General features: G+C 37.2%; 1 protein-coding gene across 21 annotated transcripts in view; it reads left to right on the forward strand.

Moving 5' to 3' along the window:
* The window catches only part of MAP4K3 (mitogen-activated protein kinase kinase kinase kinase 3), a 79,377-nt gene that overhangs the window by 23,581 nt on the left and 40,468 nt on the right, over positions 1 to 15,328 (forward strand). For 16 of the 21 annotated variants that reach the window (XM_030490704.1, XM_030490708.1, XM_030490710.1 and 13 more), the window contains 9 exons: positions 1,139 to 1,186; positions 3,333 to 3,375; positions 4,056 to 4,128; positions 6,668 to 6,799; positions 7,095 to 7,157; positions 7,241 to 7,322; positions 7,424 to 7,534; positions 12,794 to 12,869; positions 13,746 to 13,804. In XM_030490704.1, the coding sequence (XP_030346564.1) occupies positions 1,139 to 1,186; positions 3,333 to 3,375; positions 4,056 to 4,128; positions 6,668 to 6,799; positions 7,095 to 7,157; positions 7,241 to 7,322; positions 7,424 to 7,534; positions 12,794 to 12,869; positions 13,746 to 13,804 (687 nt within the window). Of the gene's footprint in view, positions 1 to 1,138; positions 1,187 to 3,332; positions 3,376 to 4,055; positions 4,129 to 6,667; positions 6,800 to 7,094; positions 7,158 to 7,240; positions 7,323 to 7,423; positions 7,535 to 12,793; positions 12,870 to 13,745; positions 13,805 to 15,328 lie in introns of those variants that run through there. The other 5 variants (XM_032920031.1, XM_030490714.1, XM_030490718.1 and 2 more) reach the window with 2 other exon arrangements.

A 15,328-nucleotide genomic window follows, 5' to 3' on the forward strand; every position in this document is an offset into this window, starting at 1 on the left:
CATTGGACCAGCTGGCTATTGTTAGTCATTTCCTTCAGAGAAACAGGTTAAAACAACAGTGAGTGGGGTGTTTTTCTCTCTTAGTTTATTTAAGGAGTTAAATTTCATAACTGATAAGCAGTTCAGCTACATTGCATTCTGTTTTTCATGAACTGACAAAAATATACTCCAAAAATGTATCTTCAGTGGTACTGTTGTCTACTTGTACAATTTTGTTCACTTGAAAATCTCAAGTACCAAGTCATGTAAGTAATTGTTTACTCATTTTTTCTTTTGATATATTTAGGACCATCCATGAAAAGGCTGACAGTTGAAAACAATCCTATTTATTTTTGCAGACAATTCCATGATGTCTTGCATAAGCTGGCAAAAAACCAATAAATCTTATCTTGACATGGGTATCTAGCATGAAAATGTAGTGTTTATGTTCATGACCTCAGAGCGAGGAAGATGTTTATGTGTTGTTTTACCCTGGAAGAGAATTTTAGAGATAAGCTTGAAGTGTCAGAAGTGGCATGCTCTGTGATTTGTCATGCAGGAATTCGGTTTCATAGAATTCTTCCAGAATTTAAACTTAGAGTTTCTAATTTGAGTCCTAAAATGCTTTGGTACTGTCATCGAGACCCAGAAAGACCTCTTAATGCTTCTGCAGAAATCCATGAGTTGGAGTTGAACTCCTGTGTTAGACCTTAAGTGCTGCCTGCTAGCATGCTTCTAGACTTAATTGAAATGTGTAATGATATAGGAGATAACTGCAGTTATGATAGCTGCACTTACTTATACTAGCACTAGGTATCCAGGGATCTGACTGCTGAATAGAAGACTGTTAGGCAATTTAAAAGTAATTAAATTGATATAAAAAGGGGAGGGTTACCATGTCCAGAGGAAAACTTTGTCAGGGAATGCTTTTCTTACAAAATATGTGGTGACTGGTGTTCTTCCCATCTATCTTGTGTTTTAGAAATTATGCTACTACATATATTGAATTTGCACATACAGTTTGAATATGCTGAAATGTAATAATGTTCTTCAGTGAGTCATTAAGATAATTGAATTGGATCCTAAATGTGTCTGGTAATTAAGAAATGTTTATGATGAAAAATACGGGACTAAATTATTATCTAAATATTTTATGCAGGGACTATATTATCTTCACAGTAAAGGAAAAATGCACAGAGATATAAAGGTAAGTAAAAAGGGAATTTTCATGTTTCTAAAATAGGCTATATCACCTCTAATGGGTCTTTACTGTTTCTTTATCAATTTTAGGGATATTTAAAAAAATTGTAGTTTTTTCTATCTATTAGAATAAAAGAGACTTTTCTGCCCAAGGGAAGGGTGGGGGGGGGAACCTTTCTTTAAATGCCTGCATTGGGAAAGTTTGTTCTTTTAATTGGAGGCAAACATACTATTAATTTAGACCAGTGCTGTAAAATGTAGGCATTAGCCTGTGTCCACAGCAGTGTGTGTTCACGTGGCTGTAAGGGTGTGCTCTATGCAAGAGGAAAGGTTTGATCTTTCCCACACCTTTCCAAGAAGCTTGATGGAGCTTTCAAGCTTCTCTTCTAAAGCTTCTCTTGGAGCCAACTGGTGAGCAGAGATATTGCTCTGGTTTCTTGTTGCTTTTCTTGGTGAGCAGATTGCAGTCCAATCTGCAGGCTGCAGTTCTGGATGGTTCCTTCAGGCTACTTCTGTCTCCTCCTTTGCATGCTAAAATTAGACAAGGTACTGCAAATCAGGCTCTTAACACTGACTTACTTAAACCTTCATCTTAACAAAGCTGAATCAAAGCTATCCTTTTCTGACACAGAGTTTCATTCTAGAGCTTCTTGTTGACTTTTTTCCCTGAAATTTTACTACCTACTCTTTGCCTTTCCAAACTCTTCCTTGCTCACACTGCAGCTTAAACTTGGCATGCTTTCTCCTGGAAATCTAACAGTAAATTATCATATTCTTTTGTGTTGTGTGGGGGGTTGGTTTTGTTTGTTTTGTTCTGTTTTCAGACTAGGGATGCAGTGTACATAGTAGCTCCAACTGCAGAAGCCTTAATGCAGCCTGATTCCAAGTTGTTCCCATTGACTGCAGAAGGATATTTGGGGTTTTGAAAAATCATAAAAAATAATTTCTGAATGAAAGACTACTTTGGCACAAAAATTAAACATTATAGTATGCAAAATGGTGCTTGTAAGGATACAGTGCATAGATACTGATTTAGAAACGGATCTGCTGCTAAAAAATGCTTACAGTGGTTACATGGAGAATTTTTTTATATTAAAAAGAAAAAAAGGCATTTCTCATTAGTATGGAAAAATACAATCTTCATCAAGAGATCTCCTGACTGTTGAATTATGTTTGCTTTCATTGGTAGCTAAGTTATGTATTTAGGGTATCTGTTCTGTTAGTTTTGAAAGGTGAAAAAAGTTAAGAGCATGCTAACTGGACTGTCACACTATTTACAAAGCTCCATTTATAAGGCTCATTAACTATACTTGTGCAACATTTGCCAAAATAAGGTGCATTTTACTGCAGGCCTGACTTCCTTCTTCCTGAAAAGCCATAATCTGTAAAAACATAGGTTTTTGGAGGACTATCCATGCTGCCTTTCTGTCTAATTTATGGGGCAGAGCTGTCATTTGGAGCCAGCTCCAGCCTCCACACAACTCAACCTGTACCTGGTTTCAGTTGTGAAACCAGGTTTGTTCTCAGTCCTTTTATGTCATAATGTTTTAGTACCAACTACCTCTTTGGGTTAGTTTTGATTATTAAGCTGAAGTGAGTGGTCCATAGAGCCACACAACAGCTAACTCTTCAGATCTAGCACTAACAGTCTGTTGCATAAGGACGGAAATAGTTTTTCTAAGCACTTGAATATCAAGGCAGGTCCTTAAGGCTGTAGTTATAATTATCATGGCTCTCAAACAAGACAAAACCAGCTCCTACATATGAAAAGAAAATCACTTCCTCTTTGACCTTTAGAGTTCCTATTTCCTTTCAGTCAGTGTAAATAGAAGAAAGTAAGAATTCATCAGCATAGGCAAATAATCATATTCTGCTTTTTGAAAGAGGTTTTGTGTGCAACGGATACTGTGTTGTACCATAGGCTAAAGAGTACTAACTAAAAATGAATGAGAAACCCTGTATATCCCAGTTTCTTTATATAATAGAATGGCAACTTGCTAATTTCACAACTATTTCCTTGGTAAAGCTGCAGATTTCTTGAACATGTGTTCCTTTGTTTGTCTTTGGGCAAGATCTCACGTAATTACTTTTTAATACAGTATCGGAGAAATCTGCGTGTTTTAATTCAAGTGTGCTTACTTTTTTCTTTTAAGGGAGCAAACATCCTTTTAACAGATAATGGACATGTAAAATTAGGTGAGTTAATACAGTTTAGTGTTAATAACAGATTTTTATGTGCTGTAAGAAGCAGTCTCCTGTATTTTGTTTAATGATGTAGTCGTTCATGTAAAGAATTAGTGGGCATCAGAATTCTTCTTCCCTTGCTGGTAACATCTTAACTGCACCATCCAATTAGTATCTGAGGAGTAATTGGAGTAGTTTTAGAATACTGAGGTAAAACACTTTCTAATGTATAGGGCAGGTAAAAATCAAATCACAGGTTTTTAGAAATCTTTAATGTACCATTAGAAATTTTTATTGAAATGTACTTTGAAAGGTTATCTGAAAGAATCTTTTGGATAATAATAAATTATCTATTTTATCATATTAAAACACTGCATGTAACTCTTAGGACTTTTATGCAAGCCTGGTCTTTCTTGATTGGGCTTGCACAGAAGAAACATGCCTCTCTATTGATGAGGGGCATGTTTGTGTGCAGCCTGCATACTTGGCAGGTGACTGAGAGGAGCTGGCCAATGGTATCTGAGATAGACCAACTTTCCATTATTTGCTTCTGTTATTTATTTTTTGTTAAATATTTCCAGTATATTTAAGAAACTCACAGTGAGGAAAGCAAACTTATGGTCATTAACAATTAATTAGCCACACAGTCGTTATTAACTGTCATTTTGGTTTTGTTTTTGTTTCCTGAATAGCTGATTTTGGAGTATCTGCACAGATAACAGCTACAATTGCCAAAAGGAAATCATTCATTGGCACCCCATATTGGTAACTCTGTTTTACTTGGCCATTAATATAATAGTAACATATATAGTAATGTTGAAAAATTGTGATAAAAGCATGCTATGTCACTTTCTGGGTAGACTAATCACTAAAGCCTGTGTCCGTTTTTCTAGTGATTGCGTCTGTATTACTTATGCTAAATCCTCAATTAGCTGAGTATCAGAGAAAATGCTCTCATGCTTTGAAAAATTGAAAGGCTGTCTGTGTGTTGCCATCACTATTGACTAATGTATCTCAGTTTAGTCCAACTTAAAAACTATCAACAATTTTGCTTGTTTTTAACTCTGATCTTAAATTGTTTTCTTTTTTTCCCTGATTTTCCATTTCGGTGTTTTATGTTTCATCCCTTCCACCATAGCTACATCTTTTCTGCAACTCTTCAGTTAATAATGAGTTTCATTTTTCATCTCCACATATTCTTTAGGCCACTTGTGAAATGTTTCCTCTGAGCAGTTTTCTTGCCTCCCTCCCCCTCCTCCTTATTTGCCTAAACTGATTGAATTCAAATGTACATTTCTAGTCTATTTGTACTGCATCTTTATTTTTCCCTCAGTAAACTAGTTTGCCTAATTTATCTTTTCTAAAGTTCAGCATTTTATTTTCCTCTTCTTTATACTGGAAGGGGTTGTTCCCTTGAAGTAAATGACACACGTTCTGCACTATAAAATAGCACTTTTGTGGTTAGTTTCCCAGAATGATATTTAAAATTCTGTTGTCTGACAGTATGGTAGGTACAAGATAAAAGATATAAGACAACCCCCTCCTTCAAGTATTCGGGCTTGAAATGGTCAAGCACAGCATTTTTAGCATTCTTCTGCAGTGTAAGTAATGCCAAGGCATGGATTCACTTCCCTTTCAGAATAACATAAACACCCATAAGTCATGATTGTGTAATTGGTTTGTGTCTCTCTTTCTTAAGATGTCTGGGTAACTTTAGTCCTGGCCTCTATCACTGTTTAACTTCCAAATCATGCCAGGCTTCTCAGATGACGTGCCATAACCCTGAACAATAACCTTGAAAGCATTACATAGGTTAAATGCTGATGGAAAGCATCAGTTTTAGTTTGCAAATCTTCTCAGAGATTTGAGAGGAGAAGCAAGGAAGCAAAATTGTTCAAATCAGAGAGAAGAAAATTTAGTTGGCAACAGGCAGTGTGACTGTTTTAATGATTCTGAGAGGTGTTTGTGCAGGTAAGGCTTTGGTTCTTGGATGGGAGGGAAATGAAGGTCAAAACTGCTGTGTAGTGTCTTTAGTTCTAGTAACCGTGCTATTTACCCTTGTGCTCCTCTTCATGTCTTGCTAAAGTTAACCCTTGTTCCCCTCTGCTTTGGTAACTCTTTCCTTTTTGATTTAGAGTTTTTCTATAAACTCTTGAAGAGACTTAGTAATTTTAGTTTAACTATGCAAACGTGCAATAAGCTGTACCACTAAACTTGATGGATGTTTTCAGATCTACAGATAAGGATGTCTGTGTTTAACTAATGCATCATGTTAGAAAAAATTGCTTCACCGAAAGGGTAGTCAGGCACTGGAACAAGCTGCCCAGGGAAGTGGTTGAGTCACCATCCCTGGAGGTATATAAAAGATGCACAGATACTGACATGGTTTAGTGGTGGACTTGGTAGTGTTAGGTCTACTGCTGGACTTGATTTTAAAGGTCTTTTCCAACCTAAATGATTCTATGATTTGAGATGCCACTCGCTGCTTTACTGGAGCACGCATTAAGTGACGTTCGTCTGTCTTGCCTGTATTCACTTACATCTCCAGTTCCACTGCTGCTTTTCAGGTGATCTGGACTAATAAAGTTCAAAGCTACAAAATATTAACGTTTGCTGTTTGATCTGGCTGTATAGGAGAATTAAATCCATAATTCACTTTGGCCATTCAAAATGTGTGATAATGCCCAGTGAATAATTTTCTTTAGGTGTTTCTATTTATGTGTCAGTTATGTTTGTTAATTTTTGCTGCCTGAGGCTGTGAAACTACTTTGTTAATTTAAATGAAGTCTTCTGACATTAGAGAGGCAGACCTTAAAACCAAGAAGTGCTCTGTGCAGAGGTACCAATGAGTTCTCATGCTTTCAGAAAAGCTGACATTTTGTTAATTTCGTTTCTTTGTTAGAATTCTTCAAAGTCAGTTGATCACTTTCTGCGGCAATGCGTGTATTTGGATATTATTTGGAATAATTATACCTTAGGCCCTTTGGTGTTTGAGTAGTAGTTCATTGTGTGCCTGCAATGAAGTCTGAAACTGGTTTCATCTACTTACTGCTAAATAGCTGTTTTGGAAACTGCCTATTAGTTACTAGAAGATCATAGAGGAAAACTTTGTGTATATGTAAATTTTACACACACACACACGTATATATCCATTGTATAAATGTATATGTGAGCTTATAGATTGAGAGCTTTAGGGGAAAAGAGTAGTAAGCTGCTTACAGTACTGTATGATTTCTGTATTGCGTACAGAAGGATGTTTTGTTTGTGGCAAGAAGTTTACCTAAAAATGTCTTTTACCCTTTAGGATGGCACCAGAAGTTGCAGCAGTAGAAAGAAAAGGTGGCTATAACCAACTCTGTGATCTGTGGGCAGTTGGAATAACTGCTATAGAGCTTGCTGAACTTCAACCTCCAATGTTTGACCTACATCCAATGAGGTTAGTAAGGGGTTAAGGCTTAGTGTGTAGATATATCTTTGTAACTAATCCACTTGGAGTAGTGGCTGTGTGTGCTTGTGGTGTTTGGATGTATTGCAAGGGCATTGGGTTGTAAGCATTCTGAATGTTTGTGGTAGAAATTGTAACAACTCTTTCTGGTGCATAAATGTGTAATGTTGGGAGCATCTCTTAGACTGATGGACTTCTTCCTGCCAACTAAATAATGTATTTAATAATTCATCTTGTATATGTATTGCAGTGTAAACCACAGAAATACTGTTGTGTTTTTTTCCAGAGCACTTTTTCTAATGACAAAAAGCAACTTCCAGCCTCCTAAATTAAAGGACAAAATGAAATGGTAAGTACTTTTCTGTTTCAGTAGATAATGATCGTATATTTCACTCGGCATCTGATTCTAATGCTTACCGCTTCATTTTACAGGTCCAATAGTTTCCATCATTTTGTGAAAATGGCACTTACAAAAAATCCTAAAAAAAGACCTACAGCTGAAAAGTTACTACAGGTATAAATTTATGAATGGGATTGTTTTTTTTTAAGCTATAAGATTACAATATGCTTAATATGAGTGGTTGTAATTTTAATGTGTTTTTCTTTGTCTTTCAGCATCCTTTTGTTACCCAGCCATTAAATCGGAGTCTTGCTATTGAACTTTTGGATAAAATGAATAATCCTGATCATTCCACTTACCACGATTTTGATGATGATGATCCTGAGGTAGGAATATGTTTAATCATTAAATCATAGAATCATAGAATTAGGTTTTCATTTGCTGATAAAAGTAAATGATTATGATATGTTGAGCCACTGAATATTTTGTGATCTAGGAATAGTTTCAAGGGTTGCTTTTACTTTTGATTGTGCTGCTCAGTTGCACGTACAGGCACTTACCAAAATTCATTATATTTGGGGGAGAGAAGCTCAAAAAGAAAGAGATGTAAACACTTTAAATGTTGTTTACTGGTGTCCTTCAACAATTTTCCAACAGTAAATATGGACGACTCCTCCAGTCCTGGGTTCTGTCGTGCATTCTGTTTTCTGTTTCTTTGTGGAATTGTTTCCATCTGCAAATGGTTTTTCATCTGCAAAGAAAGCATTTATAAAAATAATTTTGTACATCTGTAAAACTTGTTCTTTTGGTCCTAATTTACTTATGAGAAGAGGAGAATGATCCTGTAGTTCTTCTTGTCAAATGGTTTGCTGTGTGCTTCTTGCAGATTCTTTTCTATCTTGAAATACTCTGAAACTTGATTTCTCTTGGTGGTGTTAAAGGGAGATTTTCTGATTCTTCTGCTTTAACAGCTAAGAAAAAATAGCATGCTTATGTAAGATGATAAACAGTGCAGGACTGAACTGTTTCATAAATAAGAGAAGACAGATAGATACTCTGTTACTGCATCCTGTCTTTGTACTGAACCGTATGTTAATGAAGACTTTTCCAAATGTTTACAGTTCCCTAACTGATAATGTCTTTTTTGGAGGAAAAAATAATCCTTTTGACACAAATGCCGTTGATTCATTAATTGCATATTGTGTTTTACTTTTTGTATGGATAAACTAGTCTAAAAATGCCTTCAAGCGAAAATAAGCTTAAAAGAAGCAGCTACTGTAAGATACTAATTTTAAGATTTTTACAAGTTAAATGAGCTTATATCCTCTGGAACAGCAGCAAGAAGTTGACATGCATCAATGCCTTTGAAAGGCGTTGAAATGAGGGTGGTGAGGCACTGGCACAGGTTGCCCAGAGAAGCTGTGGCTGCCCCACCCCTGGCAGTGTTCAAGGCCAGGTTGGACGGGGCTTGGAGCAACCTGGTCTAGTGGACGGTGTCCCTGCCTGTGGCAGGGGATTGGAACTGGATGAGCTTTAAGGTCCTTTCCAACCCAAACCATCCTGTGATTCTGTTCTTCCTTAGAAGTTGAAATAAATGAATGTGGAAAGAAGCCCAAGTGAAATAGATCTTTTTTGTATTGTGAAGTGCAGTGGTTACGTACTTCCTGAATGGGCGAGAGGGAGAGGAAGGCATAAAGATTGAATGCATGAATAATGATTGAATGAATAAGGATTTTAAAAGCAATTGGAAATAGTGGAACACACTTCATAAATTTTCTGTTAAAATATTTAGGGAAGTTAAACACACAAGAAAACGCTTAATGTGGTTGATTTTCATGTTGGTGTTAAGAGAAAGGTGTCTGATGCCCGACAGCACTGAAGAGCTTGGATCTTCTCATCATAAGCTGCAAGGATCAGGTGTCATTCAGTTCTCTCTTCTGTAGTGATAGAAAGCTCAAGGCCGGTTAAAGTGATGTTTCTGTAGAAACCAGAAAGCCAAAGCTTTCATGAGCTGTCATAAAAAGAAGGGTAGCTGTTTTCAGCGTGCTTCGTGTGAATGAGCTGCTCGGATCAGAGTAGCTTGCTCTGCGAGTCTTCCATGCTTTCCTGGAAATTGTACTGCAACCTTGTGTGGCATTCCTCCCATCACTGGTAGATCTTTCCAGTAAGAATCTTGATCTTCATTTTGAGCCACTGAGGTGGAGAATCTCCGTTCTCTTCCTGTATAGAGTTCATTTCAGTACACATTTTATTGACATGTTATTTCTGGGGAGAAAATGAAAACAACCCCACAGCAGTGATCAGAGAATGCATATTTCCATCATTTATCAGGGAGCTAGACTGGCGAAGTGCAGAGGACAAGCAAGCTATTTGCATGTCTCTGATATGTGTTTTTCACATGTTAGTTCATTTGTTCTTTATGTTGCTGAGGGGTTTCTTGCTGCATTCGTGAGCTTCTGTACTAGGCATAATGATACTTCATCATTGTTCATCACACATTCTTGAGCTCACCAGTGAGCTTTGAACATGGTTACCTGCCATGCTGGGTCATTTTCATTGGATAGACAACTCTTCTATGTCTCTTCTCATTTCTCCTCTAACCATGTGGCCAGACAATTTTCCATTGAGGCATTTAATCCACCTGAAAAATGAGATTGATAGTGACACTTAAGAAAACATTTTATTTGTAACAAGCAAGTCTAGAACCCACCTCTGCGAATAAAGCGGGTGATAATGAATTATCTGATGCATCTTGAGCAAGGTCTATATTTCAGATGAAGAATCCTGCCACGGGCAGAGCAGTTTTTGGCGTTTTAGTGTTTCCTATAAGAAACTTAAAGGAAGGAATAAGAAGTGTGGGTGCTCCATTTATAAATATATATATATATATATTTTTATATATATATATATACACGTGCTCCAATCAGAGAGGTAGCTGGAGCCATTAATCTGAACTTGAGGACTGGTCACTCCTATGCTTGTGGCAATCACCTGAATGCGTTTATCAAAGATTGAAAGCAACAAATCATGGTACAACATAACATGTTACAAACAACACTGTGAGAATCTTGAGCTTCAGACCTGCTTGCCAGTTTCTTTGGAGTTTTGGTTATTTGGGGTGGTGGGTTAGTTGTTTTTGGGGGGTTTTTTTAGAGGCTGTACAGCTTTTCTGGCTATTGGTGGTCTTTGAAGGCAAGTCTACTGCCCACTGTGATGACAGTTCTCCACCTGCCTGTGCTGCCTTTATGGGGATGCTATCTGTTACTGCTTGGATAGTCTGCAAAGTCATGTGGGCGAGGGACAGATTAAAATGTGCATTTGGCACCTCTTTGAGGAGTGCCATACTACATCTTTAAATCATTTAAACTTGGAAACATGTGGATTTTTTTTTTTTTTTTTTTTTTTTTTTTGTGAAAACAAAGCTAAAAACATGCAATCAGGTTATTTGGGTGTCATCAGAAAGGTCTCCCCTAGATACAGTCATTGTTCATTTGGTAGCAATATCTGTAACAGACATTTTGGATATTTTTCTCTACGCCAACTCATGGAGGACCTCACTTGGTTTCCCATTTAGTCAAAGGCAGGATATCCATTTGAGACTCTGCTTTCACTTCCTTAATAATAAATCTTTGGATGTTGACAACTGACTGTTCACATTTCTGTGACAGTGACTCTCATGATGGATGTGACGTTAGCTGAAAAGCTTGCAAAGAGGAAAGTGCACATGTTTTATCCTTAGCATGTTTTGGGGATAAGATGTTCCCGAGATATGTATCATGATGTATATGCCATTTGGGCACAATTTTAGCATCAGGAAGTTATCCTACATTCCTTTGTCCTCCTGCACAGCTCAGATGTCAGCTGTTTGTATCAGTTTGTTGTCAGTGTAGGCCTTTTAAGGTGACTTGAGGACTCTGTTCTCATGACTGAGAGATGAGGATGTGACTCCTTTCAGTAATTCTGTGGGCAAGAAGAAGATGGTGAGAGAGCAGGCTCTCCCTGTTGTGTAGTACAAGCATCTATGGCAGGATGCAAGGAGCTCTCATATTGCTGCAAAGGCAAAAATACCTCCTACCGCCACTGCAGTCAGGCTCCTGGTGCTGGTGTTACAGATGCCCATGCATCATGTGCAAGGGTGCAATGCCTCTTAACAGAAGATTGTATCTTTTAACACTTAAGAGTATTTGAAATACTGAAGTAGAAAACAGATCAAGCCTTGAACACATCGAGAGCTATAGTAAACCATTTTTAAAGCTCAAAAGAACATACAACACAAACCAGAACTGAGGAAGGGGAGGATTGCCATAAGTTACAAGAAATTAAAAACTGCCCTTCAGAGATACGTAAATACATAGAGAGAAAATACCCGCAATTTGTAAGTCTCTCTTCTTTCAAATAAGACCAGAGTAAACAAATGAGAGATGAAACACTCTGTGCATATGTGTTGGATTGTAATATAAAGAAAAGAAGTAGTGTGTGATGAAAGGGGAGAAGGGAAATAATGCTTTCAGATAATATTTCAGGGATAAACAGAGTTGCTAAGCTATTTGTGACTCTTTGTGATAGTACTGCAGTTGAAGTTCTCCAACTCTGTCATCACTTTGTAGTCAGAATTTGCCATGTGAAGATTATAATTAGTATATACAAAAGCAAAGCTAACATACCAGCTCAGCAAATTTCTGGCACTATTGTGTCAGATTGCTTTAATTAAAAGTTGTTTTGCTGCCACATACTCAACACAAACATAGTGAACATGTGGTTTTCAGAGATTACTTGGTTTAACATGATGGAGAATGAACTTTTCTCTAAAGAGTAAGATTTTTGTTGTAGAGGACATACTGAAAGCACACTGTTAGGATTTATATTGCTAATTTTGGGATCTGATTGTATACAGAAGTCAGCTGGTCTTGTACTGTCATTAAGAAACCTTAAGTTAGAGTTTCTAAGAGAACCTGCAGTAGTGGATGTGGAAAGAAGAGAGAAAATTCAACAGGGGCAAATAAATGAAAGCCAAGTCTTTAAATTCATGCTACTTTGTTCTGTAGAGAAGTAAATGGAAATCCAGGGGTAAAAATAGAAGTGGAACATAAATATGAAGGTGAATTTGTAAAAATGATGATATTGCTCTTGCCACACAGCACAAGAATACCAGGAATCCTCCCTTCTATTCAACTCTGAAAACCTCAGGATAACTTATCATCTACTTAAACTGATGACTTCTTAGGAATCAGTTTAGGTTAGAAGCTGGGAAAACGATTGGGGTATATAAATGAATTAAACACTTCCAGTAAGTCAGATTTAGTCTTACTGCTTATTTTGGAAACTACCAATATCCTTAAAGTGAATGGGGCAAAAAGGAAATGTTATCAGAGCAAAGACCAGTGCTGGCCAATATTGTCTTTATTTACTCAAATCCAGTGTTTTAAAACCCCTTACCTTGGAGTTGAAGATACTCTACAGATAAAACGTCTCCAAATAATTCTAACTTTAATGTAAAAACACGTGCATGCAGTCTTTAGCTTCTGCTTGATTTCTTTCTTTTTTTCTGGTATTATGCTAAAGAAACCTGCTGAAAACTATGTACACGATACTGGGTTTCAAGTGAGTATATTTTGGTATTGAAGTGTTTTGTTTTTCTCTTCTAGCCTCTTGTAGTGCCTCATAGAATTCATTCAACGAGTAGAAATGTGAGAGAAGAAAAGACACGCTCTGAAATCAACTGTAAGCATATTTGACAACATTAAAGATAATCCTTGATATTCAGTTACTTCAATTTGTATTCTGGGTATTTGACACACATAGGAACATTTTTAGTGATATATAGGAAAACAAAACCTTATGCTGTTTCACTTATGGATATAGGTTCTAAATACTATGCAAAAGAAATTTTAGTGTATAATATTTGAACACACGCTTTATCAGCACTTCAGCAAATCTCACTGTTGCTTCATCTTAATTGAAGAAGATGCAGCCTGAGTTCTGCTGACTGATATAGCTTCATATGCCGCTCCAGCAAGGATTTTCAGAGTGATGCCAGCTTCTGCTGGATAACAGAATGGCAGAGGAGATTTTATTTCCATAATTTAATATTTTATTGTAGTTTTTGCTTTTTGGGTTGAAACAGGCATGTAGAAATTGGGAAGGGAGGAGGTTGATCACTGACCATTAAAAGCAGACTCCACACCTCAAATTGTGGTCATTCTTTTGCTTGAATTAAATCGAAGTAATACTTGGAGCTTTAGTTACCTTTTCTTAAGCTAAAATTTAGGGGAGGAGTGATAAAGAACTGTTCTACAAGATGTGATTAGCTCTCTCCAAACTTTATTCAAGGCTCTTTAGTGCTTGGATATTTACCCAGAAGCACTGGGAATTCACTCCTGGATATGTGCTCTGGGTGAATCTCCCAGAAGAACATATCCAGGAGTGAATTCACACAAAGGATGTATTTTTTTCTATAATTTACAGCTGTACTGCTCCTCTAAAGCGGGCACTTCACTGCTCTGCTTGCTGAATGTTTTTTTTCTGATCCTGCTAATGAGTAGGTTTTGCCTAATTACAGTCCAACTTAAATTCTTGTTTTCCTTTTCTCCTCTTTAGTTGGTCAAGTAAAATTTGATCCACCCTTGAGGAAAGAGACAGAGCCACATCATGAATTTGTGAGTAACAAGAAACATGGGCTATGCTTTGCACATTATTTCCTCCAAATATATGTGGCGGAGAACTCCAATATAGGTAGCATAGTTCCTTAGTGCTACTAAAATTCGTAGCAATATGTCATAACATATGGGTCTTAATTTTTTTGGTGCCATTACACTATATGCAGCAAGACTCTTTATTTGAGGGCTCTGACAGGTGTGATTTATGTGGTAAGCAACAGCTCTTTGTCTTGTGGGTTTCGTCTATGCTTTATACCCCATTGTCAAGTATATCATTCCCTTTATTTATGGAGTTACTTTAATTGTAGAATTGCTGTGTGTACTCAAAATGTTTCTCTCCCTTGTGCTTATATTGACAATGATTGATAATGGAAATGATAAAATTGAGGGCCTGGGAAAGATATGCATAATGCATTTTAAAAAATTGGATTTTGTGGAGTTCTTATTTTCCCCACGCAAACAACCTTTTTGTGCCCCTGCATCACACCTGAGCCACGCTGAGCCTGGCAGTTGTTGTATTCTGTTTTTGTGTATTGCCAATGTTTTCTTCCTATGCACCCATCAGTACAAGGGGTATGAGAACTTGAGCAGAGAAGGAAAAGGTGTCTGTGCTGTCTCACACACAGTAAGCTTCCACTCTTCTATGGTGCCTGTTGCTTTTCACATTTGTGCACGTTGGCAGCTTCTTCACGTTCCTGAGTAAAAAGGACGCTCCTTTGCTTGCTTCCTTCAGACTTCTGTGTTCTCTTTGTTTTCCTAAGGCAGGTGTTAAATTGGCTTAGTACACGGGTGGGAGGGACATTGGCTTTGCTCTGAGTTGGTTTTGGGAAGGGTGTGTACCTAGGAATGTACTTCCTTTTTTGTAGTCTACAAACTATGCGTGAGTGGGGCTTCTGACGCAGATTTCCTTGTATTGATCTGTAGTTGTACTGAAATCTCCTTCCCGGTGCCTAGTCTTTTGGTAGTGGGTCAGCTGGCTCTGGTGTGTGAGGTTGTATATAGTCTTGCTCTGCCTCAGCAACCAACTGACTGGACAGATAGTCTGCAGTTTCTGGTGCTTGTTTGAGATGGAGAAGAATAGCTTACCAAATCACATGTAGGGCTTAGGCAATTATTTCAGATATGTTATTTAGACCTTGACATAACTGCATAACAACGTTTATGAGCCCTGGTTATACAAGTGTTTATTAAATATGGTAATGAAGTCAGTGTTTTTACCATAAACTCATCAGTTAATTCAGAATGGTTTTTGAACTGATTCCAAGTTATTCTGGCTTTGCTTCCCTGTTGCATTGTCTGGATTATGAAGAAAGTACTATCTTAGCATTGTATAGTTCAAATTATTTATGCTTTTGCTCCTTAAGAACTTTATTTATACTTATCCATAATCACAGTTGCAACAAGATGATAATGGAGAAGCTGAAGTTTTAAAAATACTTTTTCCATTTCTTATCAGTCACTGATTATACAAACCAGTTAGGGGACAATTTCACAGGGCAGAGAGGTGTTTTCATTGCACCTTAG

Source organism: Strigops habroptila, chromosome 6, assembly GCF_004027225.2.
Source record: "Strigops habroptila isolate Jane chromosome 6, bStrHab1.2.pri, whole genome shotgun sequence".
Classification (NCBI taxonomy): domain Eukaryota; kingdom Metazoa; phylum Chordata; class Aves; order Psittaciformes; family Psittacidae; genus Strigops; species Strigops habroptila.